Source organism: Tamandua tetradactyla, chromosome 5 (assembly GCF_023851605.1).
Source record: "Tamandua tetradactyla isolate mTamTet1 chromosome 5, mTamTet1.pri, whole genome shotgun sequence".
In the NCBI taxonomy this organism is placed as follows: domain Eukaryota; kingdom Metazoa; phylum Chordata; class Mammalia; order Pilosa; family Myrmecophagidae; genus Tamandua; species Tamandua tetradactyla.
Genome location: NC_135331.1, coordinates 42,557,315 through 42,582,019, shown reverse-complemented (window position 1 = coordinate 42,582,019; position 24,705 = coordinate 42,557,315). Strand labels below are relative to the sequence as shown.

At 39.5% G+C, this 24,705-nt stretch overlaps 1 protein-coding gene across 1 annotated transcript in view; it reads left to right on the top strand.

The window, feature by feature from the left end:
* The window catches only part of WWTR1 (WW domain containing transcription regulator 1), a 129,630-nt gene that overhangs the window by 82,590 nt on the left and 22,335 nt on the right, over positions 1-24,705 (top strand). The window contains exon 4 of the mRNA XM_077160757.1: positions 24,398-24,600. Coding sequence (XP_077016872.1) covers positions 24,398-24,600 — 203 coding nt within the window. The remainder of the gene's footprint in view (positions 1-24,397; positions 24,601-24,705) is intronic.

Genomic DNA, 24,705 nt, shown 5'->3' with positions numbered 1-24,705 from the left:
TGTAATCAGCACCAGATGAGGTTCACGCACCATTGGCTTATGTCCACAGCAACAGAACTAGGTGCCTTCACCTGGCCAAGTTGGCAGGTGAATCTGACTACCACAAAGTGGGACAGAATAGTATATAAATAAATGGAATATTGTGTTCTCATGGGTATATTCCATTTACCTTAATACAGATGAATCTGTTATTTATAATCAGCATTTATATAATTTGATGTATTAAGTCAGATGAGAAGATTTATAGATTTTATCATCTGACATTTATATAGAAAATCTCCCTTTGATAAAAAGTTATCAAAGGCTGGGAAAAATGTTTGACCTCATAATTTCCCAAGAAAAATATTCTCCAAGACAAAAGTCCTTAGTAGGATGCTAAATGAACACTTTGGAAGTTGTTATTTGTAATAGCAGAAAAAAAACTTTTTTTGATGTGCCTACAATACAAAAGTAGTTAAATATATTAGTAGCCATTAAAATAATAGTTATTAAGTCCATGTAGACACATGGAAACTGTTTGTTATATCATTCTGATTTATAAAGCAGGCAAAATTATTTGTGCCATGGTTATAATTGTTTTTTTAAAAAGACTTTGTTTAGATTCTCTCTTTTCATGAGCCTGAGTGGGTTCAGGACAGTGACTTGCTTTCCATCTGTGTATTCCTATCCCCAGCATGGTGCATTATGCATCACAGGTGCACCGTTTGTAAAATAAATGCATTGACTAGATCAATTCTGTATTTTAAATGTTAATAGTGATTAGAGTGAGACTTTTGGATTGTGTGTGATTTCCCTCTATTTTTCTGTACTATGGTTGTATCACTTTTATTATAGAAAAAAAAAAAAGGAAAGGAAGATGACCTGGTGTCTGGAGCCTTTTAGGGTGGGAGAAGAGAAAAGAGTGTATTGGGAAGAAGTTTCCAGGCCCTTCGTGAAATATAAATATAACCGCAAGTGCTCAGCCTTACACAGCTTCTGTAAGGAAGAATCAGTGGTTGTGTCTGCCTGTGGCAAACAAATTATTCAGCTGTCACCAAGATTAGTATTTCTCTAAGTGTGGTCCGGGTCCGCTACCAGTTGCAGCCCTTGGGGCACTGGTTAAATATACATCTTCAGAATCCAGTAGTCTGTTCCCAGGGACCCCGTCGTGGGCCGGCGGCTACCAGGCGGAATATTGCCTGTGCCCCACCCCTGGAAAATCTGTCTCAGTAGGTCTAGGGTGGGGTCTGGGAATGGTACTGTTTTCAAGTGCCCACATGACTCCGAGCATCAGCCAGGTCTGGGAACTGCAATAGAATAAGCACAGTGCTTGGGGAAGGCCGTTAGAACCAATGGCAAAAATCCACTTAAATGTTCACTCTCTAAGTATCTGAAAAGGACTGAGCAGACTCCCTGAGTTTTTGACTGGGCTCTTTGTCTGAAATAGATGTTTATCAGGGCATTGATGGTTGTCACTTTGGCACTTTTCGGTGTGAGTCTGTACTTGAGCATTGGGTAAAAAAAGTGAGCTCTGAAGCCACTTTCCAGAGAGTTCTGAGCCCCCCTAAACCAATTAAACTGCAAAACCTATTGTCTAAATTCACTGGGTACATGCATAAGTTTGCTTGCTGAGAGTGGGCCAGAGATTCAGATCTCTGTAAACTTACCCCCCACCCCCCGAACGCATTCAGAGGAGTGCCCCACAACTTGGAGAAAGGGAAGCCTCTTAGAAAGGAGGTGTAAAGGCTAGGGCAAACTTTGGTTTAACTTAGCACCTTCCTTGTTTGCACCTCGTTCATTCATTCATTCATTTTTAATGGAGTCTGATCTCTTCACCACGCTGTGAACCTCTGCTGAGAGTTTTAAAAATAATTTTGACAGTTTCAGTATATCTGTTGGCTGTCTTCCAATAATCTGCCTTTAGGAACTTCCTCACCTTGGGGAATTTCATGCTGTTAAAGTTTGAGGCCCTCTACAGGCAAGGGGATTCTGGAATGATCTGTCATTCAGCTGCTTGTTCCAAGTTGATAAGTGCTAAGTGACATTGCGACACTTTTCTTTGATGTCCTCTTTGGGGCCCCTGCTGATATACGCCTGTCTATGTGAAATCATCACCTCCCCAGCCCCGGGATCAGCTGGAAGATTGATTTCTTCTTCCTCTCTAGAAGTCTAAATTTATTCTCTGGGTGTTTTGCAGTTGCTGATGGTCAGGGACAGCTGTCCTGCCATGCTTTACTCTAAATAATTCTCAGTGACGAAGTCAGCACAATAATACCCTAAAAGAAGCCAGGAATGCAAATGCCTCGATAGCCTTTCCTCATTAAATGCTGGAAAGAGGAAGATGATTTTCTCCCTTGTTTAAAAAGCAAATATACAAAAAAGGGGGGGGGGGGGTGGCAGGAAAAAAATAAAACTAACATGTTAAAAAGCAGCATAAGATTCAAGAATATTAATTTCCCCACAGATTATATAAATATGGTTATTGTAGAAAATACTGAACAGCAAAAAATGAGAAATCAAGAGACAGTGTCATCTTACCATTCAAAATCACTCTGACATTTTCTCAATACAAATATGAACAAAACTTGGAAAATCTTCCACATTCTTTATTGTAGCCTACTTTTTTCACGCAGTATACCATAATCATCTTTCCTATCAATAAATATTTGCCAAATTTTTTATTAGCTTTTTTTATTGGAAAGGTGATAACTGGGATATGGAAAAAATTTCAAACAGTTCCAAAGGGTATTTATGAAAAGTAAGTCTCCTTCCCTCCAGGACCACAGCCCTTTTCCTTCTCCTTAGAGAAAACTGCTCCTCCCAGCTTTCTTAGTATATGTCTTGTCTTTTTTTTTTTTAACTTGATATGTCTTAAAGAGCTTTATAAGTTAGTATACAGATTCATTCATTCTTTATCAACAATATATTGAATATTATGTGTTGAATATATAATATTCTGTTCTGTGATAGATTCGCCATAGTTTATTTAACCAGTCCCCTGTGCTGAATGTGTAGTTTCTTTTTATTGTTTGCTCTTATGAACAGTGCCGCAGTGTGCATCCTTGTCCCACATGCTGTTTATGTATAGGATAATTTTGCAGGGGAGGAATTCCTGGGTCAGAGAGTTTGTGCATTTAAAGTTTTAATAGTTATTGTTCCATTGCCTCTTAAAAAGACTATACCAGTGTACTGCTAACAATATACCAAAGTACGTTTTTCTTTTAGTTTGCTAATAGACATCAATAGTTGAAATTTAGTCTGCAAACTTTGTCTTTGCAGTTCTGATAGGCAAAAACAAGATTCTGTGTTTCATTTTTTTTCAATTATGAGAAGACTTAGACATATTTTACTCTGTTTTATAAACCATTACATCATGTTGAAAGCTGCAAAATATTCCCTCGCATGAGCTTAACCAAATTTATTCAGCTAGTTCTTTCAGAGAAATACATATAGGTTGATTCTATTTTTTATCATTATAAATAATGTTGTAGTAAATGTTCTTGGGCTTAAATTTTTGTGGCTACCCTTAATTTCCTCATTTTTTCCAGTTCTGTGGAATGTGTTTTTGTTACTAAAGAATTCCTTAAAAATACAATTTTGATGTATTTTTCTTTTATCAAGCTAAATAAGTGTCTAAAGATCCACTGTATTTGCTATACTGCTTTCTTTTTAAAATGTAATTTAAAGTACCCCAAAATGTTTATTTTTAATCAGGTACCTAGATTTCCCACCAGCTCTGTTTTTCAGCCTGTGTGTCCATATGTTGTTTTTTTTCCATATGTTTTTGACTAAGTCATAAATGGAAGTTTCATTTAAAGTTATTTTGCTTCCCAGTACATGTCATGCATTTCATTCCATATTATTTTTGTCCTTTTCCTTTCCAGTATTATGTTTCTCAGACAACAGTGAAGAGTGACTTGTGAGTTTTGAATTTTGCCAAGAGCTAAATATTTGCAAAGCTGGGGAAAAAAATAAAGTTAAAAAAAAATTTTCAAGTGACTGATTTAGTCCTGGTTCACAGGAATTTCATTTAGCTCCTTCAGATCTCACACTTCAACTATCAAGAAAAATGGTCTTCTCTTTCCACCCTTACTAACTGCCATCATGCCTGAGATCATTAAAATTGAACTGTCGCTGGTCCCCCGATGGAGCTGGGTTATCCAGTCCTGACATAACAGATGCTCAGGACAGCCCCAAATTGACGCTTTCTGGATCCTTCCCAACACGGTTTGTTGTTTTTCTCTGGCTACTGCCTGGAACCTTGCAGACAGGGCTGCCCCGCTGGAGACCACCCCTTTTGGGAGTCACACCGTGTCTCATTTGCTTGTGCTTCCTCTCCTCCTCCGTGTCTGTGGCAGTTTGAAGTGCGCAAGTTCTTCTCTGCAGTTTTAGGGAATTTCAGGGTCCATGTTGGCACTTTCTCCGGTCTCTGCCAAAATGAAAATTCTCACCCTTCAGGGAGTTTGGGGTGTGTGTTGGGAAGTGTTTTGTTTTGTTGTTTTAATGTAACTTTTAACTTTGAGATAATCTTAAACTTACAAGAGTTTCATGAATAGTACAAGGAACTCTGCCCAGATTTGCCTTTGCCAATTGTTTTTAATTTGCCCCATTTGCTTTATCCTCTCCCTCTCCTGCTGCCTCTCCCTGCCACGCCATGTGTTCGTGTGTGTGTGTGTGTGTGTGTGTGTGTGTGTATGCTTTTATTTTCTGGAACCATTTGAGATTTAAGCTGGAGACATCATGGCTCTTTACCCCTAAATATATCAGATTGTATTTTCTAAAAGAGCATATACTTGCATAAGCACAGTGTAGGTACCCAAACCAGGAAATCTAAGATCAATGCAATACTGCTTTCTAATTCACAATCCATATTTGAAATATCTTCAGTTCCTCCAGTAATGGCTTTTATTTCTATTTTTGTTTCCTGATCCAGGATCTACTGCAGAATCATACATGGCATTTAATTGTCTTGTCTCCTTTAATCTCTTTTAACCCAGAACCATTCCTTAGCCCTTGTGTTTCTTGACCTTGGCGTTTTTGAAGAGTACAGGCTCATTATTTTGTAGACTGGTTTTTAAATTTGGATTTGTCGGGTGTTTCCTCATGATTAGATTTCGGTTATATGTTTTTGGCAGGAATACCACATCATACAGGAAGCACATGATGTCAGTTTGTCCCAGTATTGGTGATATTAGCTTCAATCACTTGGTTCGAAGAGTCTCTGTGGAAGGTGAGGGAACAGGGGCAAGGTTTGCTTAAGTCAAGTGGCTAATCAAACGACCGTGTTCAATAAAGACAAAGGGATATCAGAAAAAGCCTTTCGATGCGCCAGGTCTCTGTGAGGTGTGACCTAATCAGGTAGCCCCACCCCTTGGAATGGGTAGCAAATAGCTATTTCTAGCCTCTTAAAGTTTACTCAACATTATTTGTTTGACAAATAGTATATGTAGCTATTTCTACAGACATCTAACTGTAAAATGAAACTGTTGCTTCCATCCATTTATTTCCTACCCTTGCCTCTTGCAAAACTCATCATTCAAAAGGATAAAAAGAAGTAATTGAGTTAAGCTGGGAGGACGGGAGGCCATGCCTGAGAAGATAAGAAGGCCAGGGAGAAAAATGCCTCCTGTGGGGCCCTGTGAGGTTGCTAGAGGTGCCTGCAGGTTTGGCTCTGAGACTCCTGGGAATATTAGCGAAGAGGGAGATGTGTTCAGTGTTAGATTCAGAGCATTCCTGAAGGAAAGGCTCAACTGGTGTAAGGAGAAATGGAACTTTCCCAGATAGGGACCTAAGAGGGGGGATCCTATGGGATCAAGTCTTTTTGATGTAGGGGCGATGTCCTAAAAAATATCTCAACAGTGAAGGCTGGGAGATTCACAGGGAGGTTTTCTGTCACCTCCCCCAAACCCTGTGTGACAGCATGACCTCAGAGCTACAGTGAACAAATGCAGAGAATCAAAACAAGTGTGTACCGAATGCCTGGTTTTTGATTCGAGGATAAAATTGAGAAAATCCAGAGCTGTAGTTCTTTGGTTGTGTGTTCATGTTTTTGTTTGTTTGTTTTTAAGAACAGGACCCCTTTTGCACACTCCCAGATGGCATTTAGAGCGATAGGTTTTTTTGTTCTATTTTGTTTGGGGGACCAGGGTATCTCCTAAGTGTTCAGAAACACAGCTACTCTGGTTTCTGGTTTGTGTTTTTTAACTGACAAACCAAAACAACATATAAACATAAACAGTCTTAACATACAAACATTCCGTGTATGATATACAACCAGTGGGTCACGGTATCATCACATGGTAGTATGTTCATCACCATAATCATTTTTTAGAACATTAGCATCACTCCAGAAAGAGAAAAAAGAAGAATCTCATACATCCCATATCCCATCCCCCTCCATCTCATTGACCACTAGTATTTTCATCTACTGAATGTATCTATATCTAGATATAGATATAGATATGGATTTTTTTTTTTTGCATGGCCAGGCACTGGGAATCAAATCTAGCCAATATATTTTAACCTTTGTTCCCCCTATTTTTTTTTCTATACCCCTTACCACTCCCTTTCATTGATCACTAGTATTTCAATCTACTTAATTTGTTGTAACAAGTGTTCCCCCTATTATTTATTTATTTTTAATCCATATCTTTTACTCATCTGTCCATACTGTGGCTAAAAGGAGCATCAGACACAAGGTTTTCACAATCACATAGTCACGTGCTATGCTGGTTTCAAACACACACACACCTACAAACCTTATTTCTCCTTCCTCAAATGTGACCCGAACACCAGGCTCTCCCGGGGCCAGGAGGCCAACAGCTGAGAGCCACCCAGCTGAAGGAGAGCCTCTCACTCCACAGCGTGGCCCCAGAACATCTCCTTCGCGGGAAGGCTTCACAATTTTTTTACTTTATCCTACTGTATCACGTAGTCTGGCAATTTTCCACATCGTATGAGCAATGAACTGAATGGAGATTTCTGTCACTCCGAGTACAGGCCAAAAACAGTGCTCACCTGGGCCGGCGAGGCTCTGCCCGCCTCTTCCTGCACGTTCCTGCCCCTCAGCCTTTGCTCCCCAGCCTCAGTGGCTTCCCTGTTTTTCGCTTTTAACGTCTTTATTCACTGTCCAAATCTCTCTGGGATTTATCAGGGTACCACACTAACCTGGACAAACCGGCAAAACCTCACGCCCTATTCAAGATTCCGTGTACTTACGGTGTTCAAATTAAACTTGTGAAATTAGGAAATGTACTACCCAAAATATCAATTTTGCACCAAATAAACATCTCTCCCTTTAGTCTCATATAGAAGTTTGAAGTTTTAAAACATGGGCAATATCATCCTTTACCCAGCCCTCTGATATACCTTTGTCCTATCCAGATCAGCTTCATTCATATCTCTACTCGATGTCTGATCACTTTTTCAACTTTTTAAACAATTCCTGTAATGGGGTACTGCTGACTTTCATTGTTTCAGAGCTCCAACTCTGAGTCTCAGGTATGGCATAAATACCCGAAGTTTCTGGGAAAGACCACGTTATATACAAACAGCTCAGTCAGTATCTCACAATTTAGCATTAACGGTTACACCTCCTGAATCTATGTGACTGCTGTAAGAGCGTACAATCTAGGACCCTTTAGACCCCAACCTGATAACCCAGGCTCTCGACTTCTGAATTTTTATGTTTTAGTTAGTCCATATGATTGAAGCATGATAATATTTGTCTTTTCGTTCCTGACGTTTCATTCGACATACAGCTCTCAAGGTTCATTCATCCAGTTGCATGTATCACACCTTCATTCCTTCTTGTGGCCCCTCAGTAGTCCACTGTATGCATACACCATAGTTGCCTGCCTATTTTTGCACAAGGACCCCAAGATCACATGTCAGGCAAATTCCCACCCTAGGGCCTCGAATGCCACCCACCTACCCTAATTTCTGCACTTTTCAGGTCTTTTTTTAGATCACACATCACCTCTTCAGAGCGGTCTTCCTTAACCTCCCTGCTTAAAATAGCTCCACATCAATTTATTAAAAGCCCTTTTCATTTAAATTATACCGTATATTTGCTCCTGTCTGTCTCCCCACTAGATTAACTACAGTCTCATAAAGGGCAGGGACCTTGCTCTCTTGGTCAGCACCTAGAGAGAGCACCTCAAACCTGTTTGGTGTCCAACACGTATTCAGCGAATGAACAGTTGACCAACAGTAGGCTGGAAAGAAAAATAGCATCTCCTTTGCTACCCTCAAACACCACCACTATTACAATTCTGATATGTTTTCTTCCATTTCAGACCTTTTTGGAGTCACTAGAAATCCTACCAAATCCTCAATAAAATACATATGCAGAAATTCCCAAATTTCCTTAATCTTGCTTCCCTTGGTTAATTTTGTTTGTTTGTTTTCTTTCTTCGTGGTCCCACTTAGTACAACACTTGAATCACATTACTATCTTTGCTAATCTGATTGCTGAAAAATGGATCTTACTTTAATTTGCATTTCTGCGAATTTTTGCAAAGTTGTCATGTAATTTGCATGTTCTCTTAACGTATTAGGTCCTCCCTCTAACTATTTATCTCTTGGAGTCAATGCCTTTTTTATGTAATGAGCTCTTTATGTAATAAAGATATTTTCTAAAGTGGCATGTTATAAAAAGCAAACCAATTAAAAGCTAGCAGCTCACACTGAAAACTTTCTCTCCTCTTCTTGTGGGACACAATTGTAGATTCATTTTCTGTTATTTAGGTTGGGTTGTCACACTTTGCACCTGGAGTAGTTTTAATAAATCGTTCAGGAAATCTAACCCATAAAAAGCTATAATAAACTCTCTCCTGACTAATGAAAATAAATGCATGAATCAGAGTTTCCATTTCCTGGTGGGATAAAAGTATACCTGTTGTCTGAAGATAGTGAAACAGTTTGGGTTATGCTGCTATGGCAGCCCATGGAATTCAATTCAAAGTCACAAAGATAACTTTGTGAAGCAGCAAAGTGCCCAGTTTCCTTCTTTAGTCAAGTTAGGTCATTGTTTGCTTAAATTCACTACTTCCACAGATGTACTTCCTGACACAGGCCATTTCTGACAAATCCTAAGATATCCCAGAAATGGAGTCAGGATGGCATATTCTGATGCTGCTTTAGATGAAAGAAATATGACTCTTTAGAGCAAAAGGATCCAGAGGAAATATACATGACAGAAAGATGTGATTCTTTTTTTTCCTAGCCTTCTCTGTCAAAAAATTATGAGAACTGATTTTTTAAAACTTTTTTCTTATATAATATAACATGTATATGAAGCAAAGGAAGAAAAAAGCAATAGTTTTCAAAGTACTCTTCAACAAGTAGATACAGGACAGATCCCAGAGTTTGTCATGGGCTGCCATACCATCATCTCAGTTTTTTCCTCCTAGCTGCTCCAGTATATTGGAGGCTAAAGGAATAAATATATATTTTTTTATCATCACTTTTCTTCTTTTTCGTGAAAAATAACATATATACAAAAAAGCAATAAATTTCAAAGCACAGGGCAATAATTAGTTGTAAAACAGATTTCAGAAGAGAACTAATTTTTAAATTCTTTAACTGCCAAGACTATATAAGCTTTGAGTAATGCTTTTTTTAGGGAAAATTAAAAATCAGTGTTACAGGCATTTTATCTTTACACCCAGAGTTGCTTACTGGCTTGTCAACTATATCGCTGTTTGGATGGGCAGAGAGGATAGCAAGTAGGAAAATCATTTCCTGGTGCTAAAACTTCAGGATTTCCTGTGAAGTGGATGTAGGTTGAGTTACAAGTGTAAAACAGGAAGAAATTGGGACATCTGGAGAACCTAAGGCCCACCTGTCACGCTTTAGGGCACCTGGAAGTGGTTTTAATGAACATGCATACATCCCAGCGTCCTGTGCCTTATCAATGGAGTCAGCTGAGAAATTTCCTTGTGTTTGTTCTCACCCGGAATTGGAATAAAGGGCTCAATGTGAAGTTGGGATAGTGCAGCTTCTTGGTTTAATACTTTACAGATTTTTGGAACCGAATGCACCCTTAAGTGAAAAGCTGCTTTTTTTTTTGCTGACCTTGTTGGATGGCTAATACTGTTTCTGGGAAATAAGAGAAACAAGCGGCTCATTGTTGGCAGGAGCTGAGAGAGACACAAGGAGGGTGAGAGACGTCTGCAGGCCTTTTCTTCCCCCTCTCTTCATTGTATCGTGACTGAGTCAAGGGCGGACTGTGGCTCAGGATTTTCTTGCTACCTCTGTAGACATGTGTTTTCCATCAGACGGGGCTGCGTGACACCTGACATTGGCCAGTTCACATGAGTTAAACCATGTACTGTCTATAAACAGAGAGCAAAAGGCCCACAGCTGCACCCAGACACTCTTGATGCCGAAATATGTTTTAAAGCTTGGGGTGGCTGGGTCCGCACATGTCAGAAACAATTTACACCTGTATGTCTTGGCTTCTTCCAGTTTGCGCTCTTCGAAAGCCGCCGTGGCCAAAAAGTCTGGTGCAGGCTGGTGGCCACGCCTCTCCCTCCCATTCTGACCTTCCTGAAATGTGAAAAGTAGTTTTGCATCTCATTTTGAAAACTGACTTTCTCTGAAGGACTGAAAGAACAAAGACCTGTACCATTTTCTATAAAACCAGATCATGCCGTGAGGGTGCCGTCAGAACATGTGATTCAAGTTGATTTCATCATTTCAGAGTGGTAAATAAGTTAACCAAATCGATCTGCTGTAGAGTTTTTCATGAAATAGTAAAAAAAGAAACACTTCTCATCCTCGTCATCATCTTTAATTTTTTTTGATTACTGAGGGCACTCAGTACAGGCAGAGGTGGGTGAGCCGTGGCCTTTTATCTTGTGGGCTGGTTTTCCTGGGTTTGTTACATGGTCTTGTGTGTGTGATTTGTGCCAAGTCATTTCACTTCCCAAGTGTCTTTATCCCAACAGTTACCGAACTGGTGTAAGTCATTGGTTTTAAATTGGGTCCCAAGGTGCCATGCTGGGGTCTCAGGGGAAGGAGAGCAAAAGCTAAGCTTGGTTATTACTCTCCCAGGGCCTGGTCTCCAAAAGCTGTGCCTGTTCAACACGTTTTAAAAATGTGTTTAATATTTTGGCATGACAGTTGGGGACCACCTCTAGGGGAAGCAGGGTGAAAGCAAGACCAAGAAGATTTAGAGAAGACAGTCAAAGAGGTCTCTCACTCCTTACCAGCACCAGCATTGGTCTCAGGCCTGAGCCTGTGTGAACCCCTGTGTGAACCCCTGGATGGGAAGGTTGTCTCTCCTTCAAGCCATGTCCTGGACTCTGGAGAAGGATGCTATGACTAAATGAAAGATTGAGAACCACTGGTCTAAATGGACCCCTGCCTCCCCTTGCCCCTCTGGCCTAAAATCCTGTGGCAATGGTACAAAGTAGGGTAAATGGATGGTCCCCAACAGTAATGAGTGTAGTCGGACTTAATTAAGTCATTAATTTTAAAACAGACCAAAACAAAGTGAGTGTGGAGCAGGGAACTATGTTCTGGAAGTCAGGAGGAAGCAGCAACTAGAATCTCATTAAATATTCACTTACAAAATTGTGGGACTTGTGGTAATGGTGAAAAATGTATCCTAAAGAGAGAAAGACTTGAGTGTGTGCGCAGGGAGGGTTTTTCCCCTGTGGGTTCTGATTCTTCTTCTTTATCATGTTTCTATTAAATTGAAACGTCTGGCGATCATCTTGCTATCAGTTTCATTGCCAATTTCTGACCCATGGCCCTGAAGTGTAGTTCATGGAGAAGGTATTTCAGACCTACTATGTGCATCTGCTAGCCAGATTTGAAACACACTAAAGTTAATCTTTGTTCTGTTTTTGCAAGGAAAATGTATTTTCACGGATGATTCTGAGGAGCAGGGAGAACCTTGGCCCTTTCCCAGGACTTGTTTTCTAAAAGCACAAATCTAGCTCTCAAGTTGATGAGAGTTAGTTGAAATTAAAGGATGAGAAGAGTCAGTATTTCTTGTAAGAACTTCACTTTGGTGTGTATGACTCAACCAGATGTCCAACAGGAAAGGTTTCCTGACTTTCACATGTCATAAATAGTGCCTGATTTCCTTTAAAAGTTACGGATGAAGTGGCTATGTAATGTTCCCTCTCTGATTATGAATTAATTTGGGATACGAAAGGAAGACAAGTTATATTCTGTGGAAGACATACTGCCCACTAATGTGGACAGCTTGAACTCATTTCTAAATATCAAATGGTTATTTCATCCTGGCATCTGGTTATCTTTTTAAGGGAAGATGTGAGGGTGGAAATAGGAGACGCTGCCATGATCAGCTCTGTGGTCATGGACAGTCACAGGCCTAGGGTGAATGACTTCCCCGTTTGCTTGGGACTTTAACCCTGAAAGTCTCTCATCTTTGGAAACCCCTTAGTCCCAGGCCAACCGGGACGGTTGGTCACCCTCAGATTCAACAATAGAGTGCGGGGTCAGGAAATGAGGGGGATTGTAAAGCTTTCAGTTTTAACAAGTCCACAAATCGGGGGCTCCTGTGCTTTCCTCTCATGGTGTGTTTAGGTACCTGGAAGGTGGTTCTGATGCAATTTATATAAACTTTAGTCCAAGCACCAAACTGAAATGAACACCTGTTCCAAGGAGGAAATTTTCCAGATCGCAAATCAAGTGTATTACCAAATATGTGTATTTGAATATTGCCTATTCACCCATTCTCAGGAAACTGCATTTGTATTCCTCGTTCTGAGGAAACTGCATTCAAAACAATACGTCAGCCTCTTCTTCCCACTAGGAAGAGATGCTGTCAGAAGAGTTATTTGGAGCAGTTAATGTTGTTTCTCATAGAAGCAAAAGAGTAAAAACCCTAAAAGATAGATTAATTTGAATATAAGGAAGTAAATTTAATTCGGCAAGATTTTGCTCACCACCCTTGGAAGCCAAGATGCAAAATTAAACCATCTTTGAAATTTTCCTGTTGAATCAATTCTTGCTTGTAGGGAATTCCAGCAAATTTCCTGGCAATCTATTGTAACCCTTGCTTTTCCTATATTTTGTTTTGCTCTGTTTTTCTGTTATTTTGAACAGAATATCTTGAACAGCAGCCCATAATTCTAGGCACATGAAGCCTCTTTGTTCAGCATTCACTGGCTGCTATTTTTACTTCTCTGGCTCCTTGTCCTAAGCAGCTGCATAATTGACAGTAAAAAGCCAAGCACAGTGTGCTTAATAAATATTAATTCAGTCGAATCAGCTCTGCTAAGACATATCAAAGCTTCAGCAGACAAACATTTCTCATTGTTCCTACTCAGGAGAATTTTAGTCTTACAAGTTTAAGAAGTACTGTATTTTATATCTCAGATTCAGTAAATCTCCAGTGCTCAGAAATATATTAAAGGCTCTGAGAAATCCTACAACAAAATAACTTTCTTTAGTTCTGTTTAGCTCAACATTTCCCCATCTTTTTTAACCATGGAATAATTTTCGGAGCAGCTATTTAGAAAAATTTTAAATTAATATGTATTTGCTTCAGTGGAACACAGTTTAGACCATGTTTTCTCTTGCTTATTGTATGTGTTTTTTAGAGAACTTATGCAAACTAATTAATAGAGTGTTGTAGGGACAAAGCCCCGCAAAGTTCCTGGTATTCACTGGGCACAAGTAATTACATATGCATTGTCAATTCTCATTATTTGCCACTGTTAGGTTCTATAAAGTCCCACGAACACTGAATACCGACCCATTGCTCCTAGGAGAAATAAATAGTGTTAGGTTCCTGTGAGCCTGTCGCCACAACATTTTTATCACCCCATCAGTGCATAACCTGTTTTGTGTGTGTGTGTTTCAGTTTAAAGACACCTTATTTAATGTGCTGGTTTGAAAGGAAGTATGCCCCCTAGAAAATCCATGTTTTAATCAAAATCCCATTTCATAAAGGTAGAATAATCCCTATTCAATACTGTATGTTTGAAACTGTAATCAGATCGTCTCCCTGGATGATGTGATTTAGTCGAGTGGTTGTTAAACTAGATTAGGTGATGACATGTCTCCACCCATTTGGGTGGGACTTAATTGGTTTACTGGAATCCTATAAAAGAGGAAACATTTTGGAGAATGGGAGATTCAGAGAGAGCAGAGCAGAACGACATCGTCACGAGAAGCAGAGTCCACCAGCCTTTGGAGGTGAAGAAGGAAAATGCCTCTTGGGGAGCTTCATGAAACAGGAAGCCAGGAGAGAAAGCTAGCAGATGATGCTGTGTTCACCATGTGCCCTTTCAGATGAGAGAGGAGCCCTGACTGTGTTCACCATGTGCCTTCTCACTTGAGAGAGAAACCCTGAACTTCACCGGGCTTCTTGAACCAAGGTCTCTTTCCCTGGATGCCTTTGATTGGACATTGCTATAGACTTGTTTTAATCGGGATATTTTCTCGGCCTTAGAACTGTAAACTAGCAACTTATTAAATTCCCCTTTTGAAAGGCCATTCTGTTCCTGGTATATTGCATTCTGGCAGCTAGCAAATTAGAACATTTAATATATATTATTGGTTCCACATTGAGCCGACAGCCGACAGCCCTGAAGCTTCATGCCTGAATGAAGCTTCTCTAATGCATTTGTTTTCTCCATAAGGCATGTCACAGCCTGCTTGCACTTAGGAGCATTAGACAGTGCTTTGGCATTATTCTTGGGGGCCATTTTCAATAGTGCAATCACCAACAGAAAGCACACAAATGAAAAAGATGTGGTGCCAAATACATCATGGAAAGGACACTTGTTTGCAGTTTGAGAGCTGAGACAAGAAAGCAGAGTGTTGCCTTGTTCAACCTCAGCTTCATGTATGTGTTTGGAGATCCCAAATTTTCGTCCCACAGGCATTATTCACAAGAGCAATGGATGGAGGTGGCCAAAGGATACATCGACTGAGAAGTGGGAGGGCAAACTGTGGTGTATGCATAAGATGGAATATTGTGTGACTACAGAAAGGAGTGAAGTCATGAGGCATGCAGCGAAGTAAATGAACCCTGAGGACATTATGTTGAGCAAAATAAGCCAGAAAGAAATGGACAGATATTGTATGGTCTCATTTAGAAAATACTTAGAAGAAAAATAGGTCCTAGACTGTAAGCTCTTATAGCAGCCATGTTTATTCCTGAGTTTTAGGTGTTACTTCTAAGTTCTGAGATGCTGTGATAAATGTGTATAACCTGGTATTTCCCTGGAACTTTGGGTACCTATGTGACGACTAAGACTCAGAGTTAGAGTTCTACAGCTCTGAAGGTCAGCATTACTTCATATATCAAATGTTAAAGATACTGGAAAAGAGATCAGATATCAATTAGAGATATGAATGAAGTTGATCTGGTTGGGACTAAGGTAAATCAGAATGCAGTGTAAAGGATGATATTGTTGATATTCTAAAACTTCACCTCCTGTGTGAGACCAAAGTAAGAAATGTTTATTTTGTCCAAAATCTAAATTTTCTGTAGCACGCAGTCTAATTTAACCTGTCTGACCAGTTCGTTTAAGTAACCTAAAGACATGGAGCCTAGAACTGGCAATGAGATCTTGTAATTCTGTATACCTTGGTGTAATATCCTGATGCATTCCAGAGAATGTTGGCAGATAATAAAAAAGTATTTGCAAAGTCCCTTAAAGACTGGAGAAAAAATATGGCTCTATTAAACTTACCCACATGGAAAATACCTAATACTTTCTCAGGCATTAGGGACTCCAAAGTTAATAGGCCAAGTCCCTGATCTTGAGGCTTGCTCTTATGAAACTTATTTCTGTATCAGAGAAACTAAGCCTACCTATAATTATGCCTAAGAGTCACTTCCAGAGAACCTCTTTTGCTGCTCAGATGTGGCCTCTCTCTCTTTCAGCCCAACTCTGCAAATAAACTCACTACTTTCCCCCTGGGCATGACTTCCAGGGGTGTAAGTCTCCCTGGGACACAACTCTCAGGGATGGGCCTGGCCCTGGCATCATGGGATTGACAACACCTTCTTCGCCAAAACAGGAAAAAGAAATGTAACGAAATAAAGTATCAGTGGCTAAGAGAGTTCAAATAGAGTTGAGAAGTATTCTGGAGGTTATGCTTATGCAAGTTTCAAATAGATATTGCAGATTCCCATGGGATGCCAAGCCCTAATCAACGATATTCCTGAAAACTCTCAAGAATACCCAGGGCTCTATCTGAGACTCTATAAAAGTTTCATTCACTAAGTTTATTTTTTAGAAACCTAAAACTTCCAGATTGTTCCTATACCAGATAAGCCCTTCTTAAACCCAGTCTCTCCAAGGACATTGACCAGTTGCATCCCCCTACCCCATAATGTTGACATCCATTTTCAACATGAAGACGTTAGAATGGTCATTGCCCAAATATACATAAATATTGGGAGAAGGACCAATAAGAGGGAAGAGTTGTAACAGAAAAGGTAGGATTTAACAAATGAATATGACTACTGAATCATTATATTGATATTTCTTTTTAGTCTTTAGTATATTGGAGTAGCTAGGCAGAAATACCTGAAATTGGGGAACTGTAACCGGTAGCATACTTAGAAATTTGTTCTATAACTAGTCGTTAAAATGTACTTTGAAATGTGTCACTTTTTTGCATATGTTATATTTCACAATAAAAAAAAATTTTTTTAAAGGGAGTGGGCAGGAATTAGATGGAGAGGCTAAAAGGGTTAAGGAGAAGGCACTTTTCTGAAGATTTCTTTTTGTACAGACTCTACTTTTAGAATCAGTTTTTCCCCATATATTTGACAAAAGAAAAATTGTTCAAGGATGGTGGAAAAATCCTAAAATTTACCACAAACTAGAAATAAATGAACTAAAATATATTTCAAATGTGTAATATAAAAACACTCAAAAGTGAGAAAAAATAAAACCAGCTGATCTGAGGAACTTTTTTTTAAAATATAAAATATAATCTTATTACTTTTTACATTTACTAAAAAATAAATTAAATTTTGGAGGAAAGCATTTTTCACCACTCTGTGCGTGTCTACAAATGGCTTTGAACGTGTTGCAGGTGTTGATTTTGGGGTTACAAATCAAATTTCGCAAGGAGATGAATAAGTCACAAATACAGGATCTGCACACAATGAGAATTACCTATATGTGTGTGTATTTTTTAAAAAATAGACTATTTTTTAGAATGGTTTTAGATTTACAGAAAAATTAGGGAGATAATAAGAGAGTACTCATATATCCCTCACCTGGTTTCCCTTATTATTACCAAACTTATTAACATTAGTTTGGTATATTTGTTACAATTAAAGAACTAATATTGATACAGTATAATGAGTTAAAATCCATATGTTATTTGAATTTTCTTAGTTTTTACCTAATGCCCTTTTTTTTTGTTCCAGGATCCGATTCAGGACACCATATATTGCCGTTATTTGCATTTCCTTAAGCTCCTCTTGCCTGGAACATTTTCTCAGACATTCCTTGTTTTTGATGACCTTGACAGACTTAGTTTGGAAGAGTCTTAGTTCTGTTGTAGGGTGTTCCTCTACTGGAATTTATCTGATGATTTTCTCATGATTAGACTGGGGTTTTGGGCTTTGGGTTTTGGTGAGGCTGCAGAATTAAGGTGCTGTTTTCCTCACGTCCTATCAAGGGTACCATTATCAACATGATTTATCACTTGGCATTGACCTCGAGTGTCTGTCTGAGGTAGTGTTTGTCAAGTCTCTCCACTATAAAATTACCATCAACCTGTCCCTCTCCCTTTCCATCTTTAGAAGGAAGTCACTTTGTGCAAGCCCACACTTTAGGAGTAGGGTGTTATGTGCCACTCCTTGAGGAAGGTTTATTTGTATAAATTATTTAGAATTCTTCTGCACATGGCATTTGTCTCTTCTCAATTTATTTATTCAATCATTTATTTATATAAATATGGACTCCTGGATGTATATTCTTATTAAATTAATAAACCACAGTCAATAACACGTGAAACTGTCTTTGTTATTGATGAAATAGAAGGACCGTTGGGGATGGGTAACTGGAAGTGAAAAAAGTCTTGGAGTGCTTGTGGAGGTATGTTGACAAAATCACGTACTTTTAAAAGTCCAACTCAAACTGCCAAGTTTAGAGATACCTTAGCTGAGAACGTTGTTGTCAAAGGAGAGAGGAGGTGGAAAATGGGACAAGAAGCACATAACTAATTACAGATAGTCTTCTTTGCCCTCCCCAGACTCACATATAAATTGGAGAGAAGGACTTGAAGGGTGTGATTTCTCTGTTTTTCTAGGGCTCGCGGGTGGCTTTAGCCATTAGGGCACTGGTTGTACTGTCCATATTCTACTCCAAACTAGCCCCATGTCGGCCCGTGATGGTTGTTATATTTGGGATTATGGTAATGGTTCTGTTTTCTTCACTTGGCTTTTTGTGTGTGCATGCATGCATGTGTAACTAAAGCAAATTTTTAAACGATGGAAGCAAGCTCAGGATACAGAAAAGCAAGCCCCTGGACCTCTCCAAGGCCAAAAAGACATTTGTCAAACATTCCAGGAGGCGCTCTGGGCAGCCTCTGATTCCTTGGCCTCCTTCACGGTCTGCAGCTCCTGGCTCGGGGAAGCTGCCAGAGTGCTTTTTCTGTGAGCTGTTGCTCTGTTCTCTGGTGCTGGAAAAAGCAGAAATTGAGGAGCGAGGTCTTCGCCTTTTCCATGATTGCTTTCCATATAGCAAATGATGTGCACTGCAGGTACCTCTGACTTCAGGTACCTCTCTGGTCTTGCACTTGCCCCTAGGCTTTGTAGAAATGACCGAGTGTGTTTGCTGGAGTGGGACAGAGGGTGCATCAATTGTCCATTATCCTGGGGAGCGTTCAGCAGAGGGTCATACCCAATGTGAAAAGCCCCAGCCCGCCCCTTCCCCAGTTCATTTTGTGAAAGAGTCACCAAAGACACACTCATTGAATCAGAAGGGCGTTCGTATGTCAGATGTCGTAGGGTTTATTTTTGTTGTTCTCTTTTATACTGAGTGCTACCAATTAATTGTTTCTGGTCACATATCTGCAGAGCATGATTATATCTATTTCCAAACCCAGAAAAGAAAGCCAATTACCAAAAATAATAATGATAAATAAGAAAGAAAGAAAAAGATAAATCAGAGATTTAAATTCTGACTCTCTTAGAAAGAAAACAAAAAAAGTCCCTGCTTTAGATTTGATGCATTCCTGCTTTGGTGAAAAAAAATCTTCTGTGGAAATGGCAAAGGTCTAGAACTGATGAGGTCTTTAGTCTTTTTGAGGTGGTTTATGGCAGTCTGCCCTTAATCTGGTTTGGCTTCCGATATTGCATTTGGGATACTCTGCCTCCGCCCATACCCCCCCCCCCCCTTTTAAACTGAGCTATTGTTCTCTCCCTAAAATGTGGTGGAATATTATCCCAAGGAGTATTTTGTTCCCTGCAGCTTTGGATGTTTTGCCTTTCCGTGGTCTCCTGAGGATCTTTCTGTTTAGTTCTGCCTTGGGCCTTCCTCTCCCTCCATTGTCTTTGAATGGCTGACAAAAGCTGTGGTTTTAAAGGGCCTCAGCCACCCCTTGACGCTCACAAGCTTCTGTTTCAGAGCAGGCTGACTGATGATTCGAATTAAAGAACTGGGGAGAGCAGAGTGACGGGTTGAATTGTGGACATGGATTCAGGATACACTAGCTACTTTTGTGACCTTGACCAAATTCACTCTTTCTTTGGGTATTGGTCTCTTCATATTGCACCAGATGGGGTCTCCAGCTCTGATGATCTTGATTATATCCTAAGCCTTATTTGTTGGTTTTCAAATAATTTTAGGATTGTCCCCTTTCACTCCACTAAGAAAATGTTGAGTTTGTCATTGCCATCTGTTTATCTTGTTAAAATTATATAGAAAAAGCCCTAAAGGCCCCTCAGATCCAAAATAACCATGTCCTCTTGAGTTTCCAACTTTCTCAGTTTTTTATTTTTTATTGATATATGTTATACATTCACATACCATGTAATTATCCAAAATGTACACTCAGTGGTTTATAATATCATCATATAGCTGTGCATTTATCATCACAATCTACTTTTTTTTCTTTTTTGTGAAAAGTAACATACATCAAAACAATAAATTTCAAAGCACATTGTAACAATTAGTTGTAGAACAGATTTCAGAGTTTGATATGGGTTACAATTCCACAATTTACAGTTTTTACTTCTAGCTACTCTAAGATACTGGAGACTAAAAGAAATATCAATATAATGATTCAGCAATCATACTCATTTGTTAAACCCTAAATTTTCTGCATAACTTCACCATCACCTTTGATCTTTCTCCCACTCTTTATGGGTATTTGGGCTATGCCCATTCCAACTTTTTCATGTTGGAAGGACTATTGATAGTATGGGATAGGGGGACGGAACTAGCTGATGTCTAGAGAGGCTGGTCCCTCTGCTTTGGTCTAGGGACCCATTTGGAAGTTCTAGGTTTCTGAAAAGTCACCCTAGGGCATGGAACCTTTGCAAAATCTTATGTAACGGCCTAGGTGATCTTTAGGATTGGCAGGAATGGTTTTGGTTGAGTTTCCTCTTTTGAAATTTGAAATCCCCACCTAGGCAGCTGACCCAAGCCTTTCATTCATTACCTTCGACCCAAGACAAAATAAATCCCACCTGCCTTAAAGCAGCCCCTGTAAGACAGACAAACCCTTGTCCAATCAATAGGAGTCAAGCTAACTTCCTTTTTTATATCTATAAAAATTGTTTGCCATCCCTAGAACCCCAAAGCGACTTCTGTTCTGGCTTCTTTTGCTGCAGCAACACTTTGGGGTCCCAAATCAAATGCTGTTGTCTGCAAACTCAACTCTGATTTGTCTTTCACAGTTTTGTGTTTTTACATTACATAAATAATTCATGCATACAACTGGTTCTGCCTCTTTGGGTATTTTTCCCTCTCTGAACAGTGTTTCTTAGAGATCGTTTCATAGTACCCATTGAGCTACCTGGAATTCCTCAGAACGAATGGATTGCAAATACTGCCACGAATATCCCATGCGGACTTTTCGTGTTGGTGTGCTTTGCTTTGAAAACAAAAGCATTGGCTAATCCACTCTTCTTCCAGTCTCTGCAGTTAATAACCAGAGATGTTTAGTCTGAATGGCCGAATCTAAATTAAGTGGGGAAAAAAAACAGCATCTCCACCATCCCTCTCTTCAAATGTCTCCATAAAGGCTGATGTTTTTAAGACTAGCAAGGGTGTGGTTTCAGAAAGCTCTTCTCCCCAGTCTTCCACTCCTCCAGATAAGGATTCAAACATTAAAAAGATCTACTAAGAAGTATTTGGTTGCTGTGTGGAGTTGCGAAACAGAGTGCATTGTTTATGAGTTGACCTGGTGCAGCATTTTACACACTGACAAAGACGGTCTTTTGAAGACAGTCCTACTCTCATTTATTTATCTTGTCAGTAAATTTCCAGACCCCAGTAAGTTTTTTAAAAATTTCTCAATGACTGAGGAATGAAAATTAACATAGGGTTAATAATTTGTGATTTTCAAGTCTCTTTTTTCTAATTTGAGGATTTCTGATTTTGGAAATTTTAGTTATACATTTATCCATAGACATTATTAGGCATCATTTTGTCTATTGAAATTATATAAGTAGGAGCAAATGGCTATCCTTTGAAATAATCACTCTTTTCCATTATTCCTCCTTCCCCTGGCCTGAAATATGCTTTATGAATTAAGCCTTTCTGGATATCTGGATTTTGTGTTGCTTGAATCTGGTTTTAAGAGAACTTTTTCCCCACTGGTATTATGTATGCACAATACCTGATCTCACCCAAGCCCTTCAAATAGAGATTCTAATTATTCCCTAACAAATTCTAGAAGTGAAACACTCATTTCAGTTATTTCGGCATCAGTCATTGCTATATGTTTTTTGTCTTGTTTTATCTGCTTTCAAACTAGGAACGTAAGAAATGCCCAGTTGGTTTTATTCATTCATTGCATCGACTGCTCCTGTGTGCCTGGAGCTGAGATTTTTTTATTTTTGGTTGAAGGCTAACTCTTAAAGCGAAACCTAAAATGCTTAGGCAATATACTCCAAATATTCTTACCTTTCCCTGTAGTGGTTTTTTCTGAGTGGAGGGTTGTAAATCTCTCCTGAACCTCCCAGGACCCTTCCTGTTCGTAACCTGAAACACCTCTGGGCCCAGGTCCCTGAACTGATGCCCTTGGTGTGAATAGTCCCTCCTTGGCATCGAAAGCAGAGTGTTTCTAGGGTTGGTCTCAGTTTCAGCAGTTGTTCCTGTTCTTCATTTGAAGGTGTGGCAGAGGAACGCTGGGGACAGTTGACAGAGCAGGTGGACAGGGTGTCACAGGCCTTGATTTCGGGTTTGGTTCTGCCTGTTACTAACCAGGACATGTCCCTTTACTCCTCTGGGTGATGGTCCCTCTTCCATTAGATAAGGGGACTGGGCTGGATGATCCCTGTGGTTCCTAATGTTCTAGTATTCCACAGACATCCTCTCATTCCTTTACAAGCCCCTTCCAGGTCCCCACTAGCTCTTGTGAGTGCAGGAGCTATTTATTCAGTTTCAGGTCCAATGCTCGGCACACAGTGGGAATGGAATAAATGTTTGAGTGAGTGCGTGAATAAAAAAGTGAATGTTTTTATCCCACTCCCACCTGGGGAAGTCATTGCCATGGGCTTCTCTCTCAAGGAAACCAGTTCTGTAGAGAACCTTAAGTGTCGGTACTGTCTTTTGAAGATATATGTACACACATTCATTCATAAATATGTAGCCACATGTATATTCCAGAATCTAGCCACGTGATTCTATTTGTGTAAAATCCCTTTTTTGGAACTAGCCACAACAATTTGTTCCTGGACATCAGACTAGAATAGTTCGACCTTTTCTCCTCTGCTGTTAGTACTTTAGTAACTTCTGTCGTCTTTGAATTGTGGGAATACACATTCATTTGATACATAGTTAGTTGGGCTATTTTAAATTACTTTATGAAAATTTAGTCACAGAATATGTTTCCACATAATATCCTTATGTAGATACCCATGATCTAAAATATTTACCTTTTGCACTTTTAAGTGAAATAGGCCAATAACTTTATCATTTAGAGGTAGTGTTACCAAATATAACAAAAACTGAGTTAATTTCTCAGAAATGAAGTGAGCATTTAAAATTATACCTTGTCTTTGGCCCTTGATCTCGACACAAATAGAAAGAAAGCATGGCTTTATTTATTACAGTTAGCCAAATTTGACTGGTAAACCATTTTGGAAAAAAATAGCAGGTTTTAAAATGAATTTCTGTGGGGATGCTGATTATAAAACCTACTGAAGAATTTTAAAAAGTCTTAAGTGAAGCTCTGCAAGCTGATATTAAAAATGTTGGTTAAATTCAGATAAAGAATTTTTTAAGAAGTTTAAAATACTTCTAGTGCCTTTATCTAGTCACAAACATGATTGACATTTTTATGCAATTTGTCTCATGATTTTATTTCCTTTGCAAAAATTTAAACTTTATTTTCTTGGTCAGATATAACTCATGATTCTTTGGGATGTCCTTTTTTTTTTTTTTTTTTTTGTATGCTGTATGGCAGAGTCACATTTCATTCTTTTTCCATGGGAGTATCCCATTTTTACAGCACCATTTGTTGAATTTTTGTTTATTTGTGTTTTGGAAATTGCATGGGCTGGGAATTGAACCTGGGTCTCCCACATGGCAGGTGAGAGTTCTACCACTGAACTATCCTTGCATCCCCCCACCCTTTTTTTTTTTTTGGCATGGGCAGGCACCAGGAATCAAATCTGGATCTACTGCATGGCAGGTGAGAGCTCTGCCTGCTGAGCCACTGTGGCCTGCCCAAGGGATGTCCTTTTTTAACAAAGCATTTACAGGGTACTGATTGTGTAGTTCTCTGATCTAGGGGTTTTGCTTTACATGTTGCTTATCAATTTACTCATCCATCCTAGATGTCATTATATATCCACCACGTATCAATGATTTAATATTTTCCTTAGTTCTGCTGAAAAGTACAGATTGTCTCAGCAAGCACTCACACACCCAGATGTCCTGATGAGAGTATCTCATAAGTCATGGTAACCTTTGTGGAATTTACTCTCATCCACAGCGTTCCATGTAAAACTTGAAATGTACCCTAGACATAGGGAGGTGTGAAATAAAATTTTTAACCAATCTCAAAAGCTGAGACCAGGTGAGTCGGGAGTGGGGCCAGTATCTGAGTTTCCATGAATTGAATTAAGGTAATAATTGTTCAAACAGTAATGATTAACAGTAAAGTACTTTGGAGGGCATGTCAGGAATTTATACTCCAAAGTACAAAGCATTCTGATGGTCTCATTTTGATAAGGCACTGTAGGGCCAGTTGTTAACCCCCTTTCTGTTCTTCCCTTCCATAGTGATGAATCACCAACACCAGCAGCAGATGGCACCCAGCTCCCTCAGCCAGCAGACCCACCCTACTCAGAACCCACCAGCAGGGCTCCTGAGCATACCCAATGCGCTGACCACACAGCAGCAGCAGCAGCAGAAACTGCGACTTCAGAGGATCCAGATGGAGAGAGAGAGAATTAGAATGCGCCAAGAGGAGCTCATGAGGCAGGTATGGCCTTCTCTGGTGCCTAGTGGTGATTCCAAGGCTCGAGGCTCCCTGGTGCCAAGATCAATGGGTCAGTAGAGGTTGCCATCAGGGTAAAGCTTCCTGCTC